General features: G+C 43.1%; 1 protein-coding gene across 1 annotated transcript in view; it reads right to left on the bottom strand.

Annotated features, from left to right (window-relative positions):
• The window catches only part of INTS9 (integrator complex subunit 9), a 108,568-nt gene that overhangs the window by 36,909 nt on the left and 58,359 nt on the right, over positions 1-13,300 (bottom strand). The window contains exon 7 of the mRNA XM_075556452.1: positions 143-263. Within this exon, the coding sequence (XP_075412567.1) occupies positions 143-263 (121 nt within the window). The remainder of the gene's footprint in view (positions 1-142; positions 264-13,300) is intronic.

Raw genomic sequence — 13,300 nt, 5'->3', positions numbered from 1 at the left:
ATCTTTTACACGCTTCCTATTTCACTTGCCAAACACCCACACAATAATACCCACTGTTCCGCAGTGAACAGGATGACATACTTTTCAGTAGCAAAATTAATGAAAGCATTCACAAATCACTTCAGATTGCGCTAACACTCACAATTTTCTGAGAATATCCCACCAGTTGGATTTTACTAAGAGCTGAGTTCACCTCCTGCATCGTATAGCATCTTCTCCAGGTTGATACTTCCACTGCATCCTTGAGAGGAGAAGGCAGCAGCCTGAGAATGCATAACAGGATTCATTACTAGCTGAACATTTTTTTAAAAACATTTTATTAGGGGCTCATACAACTCTTGTCACAATCCATGCATATACATACTTCAATTGTATAAAGCACATCTGTACATTCTTTGCCCTAATCATTTTCTTTTCTTTTTTACATTTTATTAGGGACTCATACAACTCTTATCATAATCCACACATATACATACATCAATTGTATAAAGCACATCCGTACATTCTTTGCCCTAATCACTCTCAAAGCATTTGCTCTCCACTTAAGCCCTCTGCATCAGGTCCTCTTTTTTTTTTTCTCTCCATCCCCGCTCCCCCCTCCCTCATGAGCCCTTGATAATCCACAGATTGTTATTTTGTCATATCTTGCCCTATCCGGAGTCTCCCTTCCCCCCTGTTCCCTGCTGTCCATCTCCCAGGGAGGAGGTCACATGTGGATCCTTTTAATCAGTTCCCCCTTTCCAACCCACTCACCCTCCACTCTCCCAGCCTCGCCCCTCACACCCCTGGTCCTGAAGGTATTGTCCACCCTGGATTCCCTGTGCCTCCAGCTCCCATATGCACCAGTGTACAGCCTCTGCCCTATCCCTGCAAGGTAGAATTAGTATCATGGTACTTGGGGGGAGGAAGCATCCAGGATCTGGGGGAAAGCTGTGTTCTTCATCGGTACTACATCGCACCCTGACTGACCCATCTCCTATCCTAGACCCCTCTGTGAAGGGATCTCCAGTAGTCGACACTTGGGTCTCCACTCTGCACTTCCCCCTTCATTCACTATGGTGTGTGTATATAGATATATATATCTATATATATACACACACACATATACACACACACACACATATATTTTTTTGCATGATGCCTTATACCTGGTCCCTTTGGCACCTCGTGATTGCACAGGCTGGTGTGCTTCTTCCATGTGGGCTTTATTGCTTCTGAGCTAGATGGCTGCTTATTCACCTTCAAGCCTTTAAGACCCCAGACACTATCTCTTTCGATAGCCGGGCACCATCCGCTTTCTTCACTACATTTGCTTATGCACCCATTTGTCTTCGGCGATCGTATCATGGAGGTGTGCAGCCAATGATATGATTTTTTGCTCTTTGATGCCTGATAACTGATCCCTTTGGGACCACATGATCACACAGGTTGGTGTGTTCTTCCATGTGGGCTTTGTTGCTTCTGAGCTAGATGGCCGCTTGTTTATCTTCAAGCCTTTAAGACCCCAGTCACTATCTCTTTTGATAGCCGGCACCATCAGCTTTCTTCACCACATTTACTTGTTCACCCACTTTGGCTTTAGCAATTTTGTTGGGAGAGTGAGCATCATAGAGTGAAAATTTAATAAAAGAAAGTATTCATGCATTGAGAGAGTGCTTGACTAGAGGCCCAAGGTCCTTCCGCCACCTTTATATTAAACCTATAAATATAGACACATCGATCTATTTCCCCATCCTCATATATATATTTGCATGTACATGTCTTTGTCTAGTCCTCCATAAATGCCCCTTGACTCCCAGCTCCTTCCTCCATCTCCCTTGACTTTCCTCCTGCCCCACTACCATGCTCCGTCCCCACCTGGGCTACAGCTATACCTCTTCTCTACGCAACCTTACCCTTGATCGTTCCCCATCAGGCCTGTCACTCTCCCCTCACTACTGTTTTGGGTCCCATGTTGTTCCCTTGTCCCTGTGTTTGTTAACACCACTTCCTTACCCCTCCCCCCCCACCCCAAGTCCCCCCAGAACTGTCAGTCCCGTTGTTTTTCCTCCAGATAGTTCATCCAGCCTGTCCTATTCAGACAGACCTGTGGAGACACTAACATGCGTGAAAACAAGACAGGAAAACAAAGCAACAGTATACAACCAGACAACAAAACAACAAAAACAAACCAGTGACAAAGAACAAAACAAAACACTTCACAAGAGAAAAGCTTGTAGTTCGTTCAAGGATCATTTGCTGGCCCTGAGGAGCGTTTTCCAGTCCAGTCTGTTGGGGCACCATGCCCTGGCCCCAAAGTCCATTTTCAGCATTCCCTGGGGACCTTGCCACTCCATTCCCTTGCTGTTCCGCTGCACTCCCCCAGTGCTTTGCCTCGGTGTGGTGGGATCAGGTCAGGTGCAATTCCCACACTGTGTCTCCGGTGCTGTACCCTGTATCGCCCTTAGTCACTGAGGGGCATCATGTCTCATAGTGGGGCCAGCCATGTTGCTCTCTCTGTGGACTGGCTGACTAGCTGAACATTTCTTTACATTCTTGACAAGCAGGTTCCTGAAATACCGATTTCTCTAGTTTTATACCTTTTCTGTTCCACTATTTTGGGTGCTATGCTAGTAGGTGCATATATGTTTACAACCACTATTTTTCTTGATGGATTAACTATTTTCTTATAAAATATCCCTCTTTCTTGAGATTATTTGCTTGTTTTAATGTATTGCTGTATGTATATTTTTCCATCCTTTCCCTTTCAAGTTGTTTGTATCGTTGAATCTAAAGCACATGTCCTGTACACAGCACGTGGTTGGATATGGATTTTTATCCAAACGGACAATTTCTAGCTTTTGACTGGATAGTGTTTCATTTGCACTGTTGGGTTTTAAACCTGCCACTGTACTTTGTCTTGTCCTTTTGTCTTTTACGCCTTCTTTACTGCTTTTCTATTAAATGAGTGTTTGGTGCAACATTTAAATTTCTCCAGTAATTTCTGTTGTTGTTGTTATTTGTTAGAAGTTGCTGTTTACATCTGTTCAACATCTTAGTAAAGAACATTTCCAAATGACATTTCACTTTTTCTTCTTTGTTCATAAAAGATAAATGAGATAAGCTTTGCTCATGACCCTGAAAAACTGCAGATGAAAACTGGCTGAATGCAGATAGGGTTGGCAATAAAAGAGAACAAAGCACAATGATTTGCTGACTTTCAGACTATAATCAGGGGTAGCCTTTAACAAAATAAAAGCACAAAAATTGATCTTGAAAAAAGTATTTCATCACTTTCCCTTATAATTTAGGTAAACTTTGCTGAAATAAAAGGCATCCTGGTGGCACAACAAGGTAAGAGTTGGACTGTTGATGCCTATACCCGGTAGGGTTGTTATGAGTTAGAATCAGTTTGATTACAGTGGGTTTTGCTGAAAGAAAAAGAGATCTGAAAGTACATATTGCAAGAATACACTGTGGACCTGAGAATACTGACCCAGAACAATGAAGACTAGGCATTCTAGGGACATAAAATAAAGTTTTGAACACTTAGGCAAAAAGAGCAGGTGACAAAAGCAATTTGATTATATCAGAGGTTTCGACAATAAAGTTGTATAAAAAAAGGAGTAATATTTTTAAGGTACTAAAAGAAAATGCAAAGTTGAGTTTTAACATAGAGCAAACCTGAGTTTCAGTGTTAAAAAATATAGTGATTTACATCTAAGAATTGAGGGACAATGTAGATATGGTAAATGCATTTTTTCAAAAAGTGGGGTAACATAAGGGGTCCTTTAAAAGTTCATGAGAAATGTGTATTATTAAAAATTATGGAGTTAAAAAATTGTTTTCATCAAAATAAACTTGTAATTGGCATGATGGCAGTGAGTTTAGTTTTGGTAACTTGTAATAGGTCTGAACAGGATCTAGTTTGAGGCACTAGAAAGGATAAGCCATCCGTTTTCAAATAGACAAGAAGTCTAACTGAAGCAGGAATAAACATCACATTTATGAAGAAGGGTGACAATACTGATGTTTTATGAAAAGTTTATGGGGCAATGTGTGAAAGAAATCGTATTTACAAATGATAACTCATTTTAAGGAAGGATGAGATGAGGTTGAAGGTGAAACTCTCAATGGCAGACCATCCACATCAATTTGAGAGGAAACAATCTTGTTTGTGCCCTAATTGAAAAGGACTGACAATTTAAAAGCAGAAACAATAAATAGCCAACACCATACATATCTGGATTGGTTCAACTTACACAATTCTGACTGAAAAATTAAAGTTGCGCAAACTTTCTGCTCAATAGATGCCCAAAACTGTTGTGTACAGGCTGGCTTCAGACAAGGGCAGAGCTTTCAATGGAAATAAGTGGAAGCAAGACCCTCAAGCATTTTTCAAAGAATTGCACTAGGAGGTGAGACATGGCTTTACAGGTAGAGTTCTGAAGACAAAGTACAATGAAACCAATGGTGGCCATGAGGTGGAAGGGGTTCACTCAGAGCAAAAGCAGACCAGTCAAGGCAAAGGTTATGTCAATAGTCTGGGGATGCTGAAGGCATTTTACTTGTTAATTTTCAGCAGGACCAAGGAACAGTAACATCTGTTTATTAGGAGACTATGTGAGAAAGTTAACCAAAATGCCTGGGAAAGCTTTACCAGAGCCCTTCGTCACGACACTGTTGGCATTCATTCCACTCATCAAACAAGGGCAATTTTGTGAGAGTTTATGGTGAAGAAAAACATCTGTCTTCTGTCCATATTTTTTTGTAACTGCCATCCGGGAAAGGGTAAGAAAGAACATGTAACTAAGATAGAGGACTCTAAATCGGGGTTGGCCGGTCTTGCTATTCTGCTGGATATAATAGTGTGCCATCTCAGAAGCAGGGAGGGAACCCCATGACCAGCAAGAAAGAAGAGCAGCTATCAGTGGAGCTCATTTGGGACCCCTGTCTGATGTGGTGATGGCAGCAGAGGCTGCAGTACCGAGATTGAGACTGAGAACATAGATTGTGCTGAGATCTTGAGACAGCACAGGAGCAGCACTGAGGCCGTTAGAGCAGCGGGCTTCCCTGTACAGGGAACAAGGTATAAGCTACAGGACCATGTGGCCGAAAGGCCAAGGACCAGAGAGAGACGTACACTAATATGGCTAAGAAGGGGTGTTGGGGACAAACGGACTTTATTTTTACCATATTGTAGCCTGTTACCTTCCCTAATATGGCCCAGAACTGTAAGCATTGTCTGTGAGTTCTGTCTGGCCATTGCAACGACTTATCAGACCCAGCAGACAAGTGCTGTGGGAAGCAGAGTTGCTGTCTGCATAGGGTAAAGAAAGAAGGAGGTGGAAGCCTGCCTGACCTCTCTGTTGTGCCAATTGGCTGTGGGCTGGTGTGGAGCTGGATTCTCCTTTAGATAGCCAGACGTAGTCAGATGTGCCACCCCTAAACCCCCAAACACACACCACTTTCCTCCAAGTTTCAGTGGAAAACCATTACGCATCCACCTTATAGTCCTAATATGACGCCTTCTGACTTCTTGTTTCCTAATCTTAAAATAATAATAATAGTAAAGGAAACCCATTTTTCCTCAGTGAATAGTGTTAAAACAGACTACATAGCTAGTGTTAAATTCCCAGGCCCTTCAGTTATTTAAGAGGCTGGTATCATTAATCACAAAAATACCTTGAACTTGATTGGGCATATATTGAGAAATAAAGGTTATGCTTTCTATTTTCAAATTCTGCTTTTCCACGAACTATTTGAAGTCCCCCTCATACATTCATTGTCATCCAATAAAGCCTACAAACTATGACCAATCCAGTAGCAACAGGCATTCCTAACAATTAGAAATGGGATCTTAACATTTCATTTTTTACTAATAAATAAATCAGAGTTTCTTGGAGGAATGTGTGACTTCTGATTCAGGGCAAGGCCTTAAAAAGAAGAGCCTTACACAGTCTTCCGCATCACCTGCAAGAGAACTCTTGATGCACTCACTGTCCGGAGCCCATTTGGTCCCGCAGGAACCCTGTAAGAAGAGCACACGAGCCTCTTCGGCATTCCAAGACGGGAGAACTTTACAAACGCAGACTGCCACAGCTTTCTCTGGCAGAGCAGCTGGCTGAGACAGACCCACCAACCTTTCAGGGAGCAGCTGAGCACTTTCACCTCACTGTCACCAGGGCTTCTTCTGAAAGGCCACTCCCACTCACAGCGACTCTGTACTCCGTTTCTGAAGCTCCGTGAGTCTTTGCTGGAGCCGATGGGCCATCTTTCTCCCACACAGTGGCTAGTGGGTGTGAATGGCCAGTCTCGCGGCCAGCAGTCCAACACTGTGTGACAGCACCACTGGGGCCCGTGCTCCAGGGCCAGAGTAAAATAACTCAGTAGACGACCTGAAAGGCCTTGCCCTGTCCAAAGATGGGGCAACATGAGCTGCAAAAAGACAACCCTACACCATCCTGAAATTGGTGAAGCGTCTTTCAAAGGGGAGATGATTGGATTGTGGACAGAGAGGAAGGGACTTTTGAGCTGTTGGACAATGCCTATTTCTTTACGTGGGTGGTAGTTACAAAAGAATATTTGCTTTATAATAACTTAATAGGTTGTGTATTAGTTTTGTGTGAGTTTTGGTAATTGTGACTTATGCTATAATAAAAACATTAATTTAAGAAATAGGAAAATTTATGCTAAAATAAGAATTATGAAGGGGGGCCTCAGAAATGTCTTAGAAAAATCCCACTACCTTAAAATTTTTTCCATGAGCTTTCTGAAACCCCCTCGTATGGTAGCAGAAATGAAATACTCCATACGAGGGAATTTTCTAGAAGAAGAACAAAGAAAAACAAAGATGAAGAAGAAGAGAGAAAATGAATTTGAGTGCCAGTTCAGAGGTTCAGCATTCAAATTAAAAGAGGTCTAGAAAGAGAGAACACAAAAAAAGGGAGGGAATTCAGATGAAAAAAAAATTACCAGAATTGAAGTTCTTGATTTTCTATATTGAAGGTTGGCAAACATTGTCTCTAAAGGGTCACAGATATTTTATTTTAGGTTTGGCAGGCCACATAAGATGTGACATAATTACTGAACTCTGCTTTCGTAATGTCTTAGGTAAGATGTAAATGGTACGTGTGGCTGTGTTCCAAGAATCGTTCGTTATAAACATAGTGGTGGGTTAAAGATGGTCTGCAAACAGGGGGTGGCCTGGCTACACATTGCTACCCTTGAGATTGAAGGAGTCAATTACTTACTGAACCCACCACCATGAACTCGAGGACCAAAGCAAAGACCCTAAAAGTTCCCATTTTCCAAACAAGATACATATCATCAATCTACATCCAAGTAGTATTAGATGTTTTAAGAGCATTTTTGGAAGCTATTAGGAAATAGCTTTCCAAATTCTCAGAGCAAATTTCATCTAACCTGGAATTTTACCAATCAGAATGAGGGTAGAAAAGTGCTTTAGATGTGGAAGGTCTCAGGAAATTTACTCCTCAGCCCCATGTACTTCTTGTAAGGAAGCTACTGGAAGAGATGCCCTACAAAATGAAATAATAAACAAGAACCGAAGACGATCCAGAAAGCAGAGGCTCGCACAGAATGAAGAAGCAAAGGGAGCTTCAGGTTTAAGGTGGAGAGAAGCCCTAGGCTGCAGCTTGGCAGCTGCCCCCGAGCAGCTGAATGTGGATCGCAGGAGGGCGAAGGTGCTGGGAGAGGGGTTTTCAAGAAAACATAATTGTGAGAGCACTTATTGAGTTTGAACACAGTGGAGAGACATATAAACGGGGGAGAGTTTAGAGATAGATGAGTAAGTACACAGAAAACTAAGTAAATATGAAAATAAGACAATCATTAACTCAAGGGAAAACAGAAAGTTGACCAAGGGAGGTAAAACAATCTTGGTAATGTTTATATGGCCAGTGAATTGAGTTTTTACAGTCATAAGAATGTAATCACTGAAAACAGATTTAGCCAAAATATCATCTAGATTAAATTGTTGTTAATTCTCTACCAAGTAACAGGAATCTTCCTACTTACCTTCTGCATCAACAAACACACAAAGACTTTCTTATTTAACTTATTGGCACTATGTACATGGAATTGTCTTAGGCGTCTCACTATTGAATCATTGAATAATTACTCAGCATTGACTATAGCCCTAGTATTTAAGTCCTGTATATAGGGAAGACCCAAGCACAATTGATGCATGCGAATTCTGGTGCTGGCAAAGAATACTGAAAGTCCCTGACCTGCTGGAAGAATGAACAAACCTTGTCTTAGAAAAAGCACAGCCACAAGGCTTCTCAGAACCAAGATGGCGAGACTTCTTTTCACATACTCTGCACATGCTGTGAGGAGGCACCAGGCCTTGGCAAAGGGTATTGTGCTCAGCAAGTTAGAGGGGCAGCAAAGCACCCAGGAAGACCCTCGCAAAGCGGGGCTGACACCAGACTCAAACAGAACAACAACGGTGAGGATGGCCCAGGGCCAGGCCGTGCTTCCTCTGTTGTTCACAGGGTCGCTCCAAATCGGATCCAGTGTGACCGAGTACGGAACAGGCAGTCGTGAGCTCCTGCTCACAAGGAGTTTAAGACTACGACACATTTAGCAGTAGAAGACAGCCAAAGAGATGATAAAAGCCAAGCGTTCTCCTCTGCCTCCTGGCTGCCCTTCCTTCACAGAGCAGTCTAAATACATTTAAAATGTTAACCCCCCACACACATACACCATACACACACCCTTCACACTCATCCACAAACACTAAATAGTTCACCATTACATTTACATTAAAACCCATTGATCTTAGTAAGACTTTATAAGGCTTATTATCTTAGCCCGCATCAGTCGATACACTCTATAAAAGCTACCTATAAAACATGCAATATAGCTCTTCCAGTGACAAGCTCCCACAAGCCTAAGGCCCTCTAACCTACCTACTTACCTCAGGAGTCTCCTACACTCTATGTGGCCGCTTACTTACTCATGCCTGAAACTCTAACCCACTGGTCACTATTGTACCAGATCTTGTGACTGCTGGAGACTGTTCAGCCTACAGAGTAAGCAAATGTTCTGAAGCTACAGTGAAAGAAAGTGGGGAGCATGAATACAAAGTATCTACTCTTTTGCCCTTAGTAGTCCAAAACGTATTGCTAGAGAAATCGGCTACAGTGTTGCAGGTGGAAAAACAATTGACTTAGAAGTGTGAAAAACCTAGCTACATAGTTTCTTTCTTTCTTTATACTTTTATTGGGGGCTCTTGCATCTCTTATCACAATCCATACATTCATCTAGTGTGTCGAGCACCTTTGCACAAATACTGCCATCACTTTGAAAGTATTCTCCTCCCACTTGAGCCCCTGATATCAACTCCCCATTTCTTCCCACTCCCTCCCCTGCCCGCTCTTCTTCACGAACCCTTGATAAGTTATAGATTATTTCCATATCTTACATTGTCCTCCATTGCCCCTCACCTACTTTACTGGGTTGATCCTTGTGATCGATTCTCCCTTTCTCCTGTCCCCCTCCCTAATCCTCCTGGTATCTCTACTCTCATTGTTGGCCCTGAGGGGTTTATCTATCCTGGATTCCCTGTGTTGCTGGCTCTTATCTGTAGCAGTGTGCATGCTCTGGTCTAATCCAATTTGTAAGGTAGAAGTGAGGTCATGATAGTGGGGGGAAAGAAGCACCAAAGAGCTAGAGGAAAGTTGTGTGTTTCAACAGTGCAATACTGAACCCTGACTGGCTCATCTCTTCCCTGTGACCCCTGAGGGGATGTCCAATTGTCTACAGATGGGCAATGGGTCTCTACTCCACGCCCCACCCCCCCATTCACATTGGGTATGATTTTGTTGTGGGTCTTGGATGCCTGATAACCATAGACACCTCATGATCACACAGGCTGTGTGCTTCGTCCATGTGGGCTTTGTTTCTTCTCTGCTAGATGGCTGGTTGTTTATCTGGTCTTTAAGACTCCAGACACTATATTTTTTTGATAGCCAGGCATCTTCAGTTTTCTTCACTATATTTGCTGATGCACCCACTTTGTCTTCAGCGATCATGTTGGGAACGCTGGATTCATAGAACAAAGTATTCTTGTGTTGAGGGAGTACTTGAGTCGAAGCCCAATGTCCATCTTCAACCTTAATTCTTAACATATAGATATGAGTATATAGCTGTATTCCCCTCTTGATGCGCACGCACATGCCTGTATTTATGCCTCTCTAAGTGTCCTTTGCTTCCTGGTTCTTTCCTCTTATTTCCTTTTGTCCCACCATCATGTTCGGCCTTCATTCGAGTTTATAATTCCTCACTGTTAAACATTGCCCTTGATTAAGCCCCACTAGGCATCCTACAACCTTCCTTCCTTCCATTGATTTTAGTTCACTTGTTGTTCCTTTGTCCTTGGGTTGGTTCCACTCCCACTTCCTTTCTCCCACCTCCTCTTCTCCCGAATCCCCCCAAAATCGTTCTTTTCACCTCCAAATTATTTATCACGCCTATCTTATCTAGATAGACATGCAGATACATTAATAAGTGCAAAAACCAGGCAAAGACAAATAAAACAAAGGAAGTAAACAACAACAAAACAATAACAAAGCCAATGACAAAAATGGAAAAGCCTATAAATAGTTCAAAGTCTGTTTGTTGGTCTTTAGGAGTATTTCCCAGTGGAATCTGATGGGGTGCCACATTCTGTTTCCAAAGTCTATTTTGGGTATTCCCCGGGGATTTCATCACTCTCCTCCCCCTGCTGCTCTGTTGAATGCTCTCAGTGCCTCGCCCCAGCGTGATGGGGTCAGACCGTGCACTATTCCCTCACTGTGTCTCTCGTGCTGTACCCCATGGTTCAGGCAGGGACATCGTGTCCCATGGTGGGGCCGGCCCTACGGTCCTCCCCGCCTAGCTGTATTTTCATGCGGGTCTTCCCACATCCTACTCCTCAGTATAAAATGCCATCTCACTGCCCAAACCCCACTGCTGTCACATTAATTCTGACTCACAGCAACCCCGCAGGGCAGGGTGCAAGTGCCTCGGTGGGTCTGCGAGGGTGTAACTGTTTATGGGAGTAAAGAGCTTCATCTTTCTCCTGTGCAGGGTCTGCTGGTTTTGAACTCTCAACTTTGCGGTTGGCAGCACAACATGTAATCACTACACCATGAGAGCACCCTACAAATGGCAGAAAAAGAAGAGATTTGTTTATGCAGAAACATTCACTATAGGTGATTCCTTGATAATCAGCTCAGACGGGCAGTGTTGCACAACCTGCAGGCTTGCCTGTGTATTCCTCTTCCTCCTCTCCAGGGAGCAAGAGGCTGCCGTTAGTCACACCTGTGACTTCCACGCAAACCATGCCGCCAGGTTTCTGCTCGCGACTGCTGCCTTACCTCGGAGAGGTCTCTTTTCCTCACGCAAGCTCAACTTAATCTGTAAAGCTCAACATAAGTCTGGACACTTGGTATGTAATCTTTGCTCCAGAACCTCTATCTGAAAATGTTTTCAGCCTTTTTTTTTTTAACTCCTATAAACTTACCATGGTGCTGGGCACTTAGGAGTAACTCAACATATATACTTGGAGTCCTTTGACTTCCGTATTTACCCACACAAAATCCTTCTGTTAATATCCTGCTTATCACTTTCTAAATGTTTAGCCACGTTGTCATTACTTCCTTTTATCTCTTGTGCTCTTGTCTAACCCAGCTTTCCCTGAACCTCCGCTCATGCTTACTGAAAACAGAATTACAGGGAGCATTTATAGTCAGTCAGTCAGTCATTAGGACTATGAACCGACTAAGGATAAGTCAGATAAGGAAACCCAGTGGGAACTAGTTTGCTTTTCCGGCTTTCTAATTTATCAAGATGCAGTTCTCGGGTAGAAACAGGCCAGAAGGACTTTATGAAAGACTTCGTTGTGCGTCTTGTCCTTATCACACGGGAGCCCCAACAAACTTCTTTCACAGTGAGCTGCCAGTAGCCTGAGCCTAGGGCCTCTTCCCGCATCCCAGACCAACAGGCAGCTCAAGGGCATATATGTTTTTCCTGAAAATTAAGACTTTTAAGTTGTTTTACCACCACTACACCATCCAAATGCCATCAGGTTGATTCTGACTCATCATCGTGACCCTGCATAGAATTATCATGGTTGTAAATTTTTACAGGATCAGAAAGTCTCAGTTTTCTTCTTCGGTGTGGCTGGTAGGTTCAAACTGCTGACCTTGCAGTTAGCAACACAACACATAACCCACTATGCTACCAGGGCTCCTTTTAAGCTGACAGAGACCCCTTAAAGGTTGAGCTATAGACCACAGGCTGGGTTTCAGTTGAGTGTTCGTGGAATAGATGAACAAAGGAATGAAACAGGAAGATGAGTACAGGAGGAAAATACGACTAATATTAGAAGCAGAAAAATGTTTTCCCCCTTCCATCCCAGCAAAGCGAGTGTATCACACAAGGAGAGGGGAAGGGAAAGGGAAGGTGGGAGGTGTCAGTGGAGGGATGATCTACAATGAATTTACCAAAAGCGTGCCTCATAATCAAGCATTTATCAGTACTAACTCAAAATGAGATTATACTCCGTTTTATTTAGATGAATATTATGATGAAATTACTTCTAGAATAGACAAACTAATGATTAGACTACAATGCACCACACAAACAATTCTAAATAACTTTGCTCTGATTCCATTCTCATTAAAAAACAAACACAAGTCTTATTTGTAATATGGTCTCTTAAGTGGACTTGCCCAGAAGACAGCAAGCGCCCTAGAAAGATGGATCATTCCAATTCCGAGGTCAGGTGGATGTCGTACTACACTAGGCTACATAGACAAGTATTGACACTGGAGCTTCGGTTTGTAAAAAGAGTATTGCTCCAACCCGGTTTGCAGAGGGGATGGGTGACAGTGAAAGCCCCAAATGCATGTGCAGGGTCCCCATGCGGACTGCTGTGACTCCCTTCTGATGATAGGGCAGGGGTGGGGACAGCCTTGCTATCAGCCAGGGAGAAGAAGAAAGTGGACTAATGCCCAGGCAGGTTGTTTAGAATTTAACACCTTTTCATTGGCTCTTCTGACCCGTTTTAAATTTGCTCCAGATTTTAGTGGTTTCTGTTTTCTTTTTGGCAGTGTTGGGTCTGTTGTGCACAGAGCGGCTATGAGCAGGAGCCGCCTTTACGGCACCTGGCAATAACCGAAATAACCCTTCGATGTAGACGGTCTGTGTCTTCTTCGTACTCTGTCCCTAGTCGGGACGCTCTGCGGACACTTGTTCACTTTGAAGGGAGACCCTGCTGGTATTTGAACCCGTGACATAGCTCTCAGCA

The sequence above is a fragment of the Tenrec ecaudatus genome, chromosome 8 (genome assembly GCF_050624435.1).
Source record: "Tenrec ecaudatus isolate mTenEca1 chromosome 8, mTenEca1.hap1, whole genome shotgun sequence".
Classification (NCBI taxonomy): Eukaryota; Metazoa; Chordata; class Mammalia; order Afrosoricida; family Tenrecidae; genus Tenrec; species Tenrec ecaudatus.
Note: the sequence above shows the minus strand (reverse complement) of the source record. Positions and strands in the feature narration are given on the sequence as shown.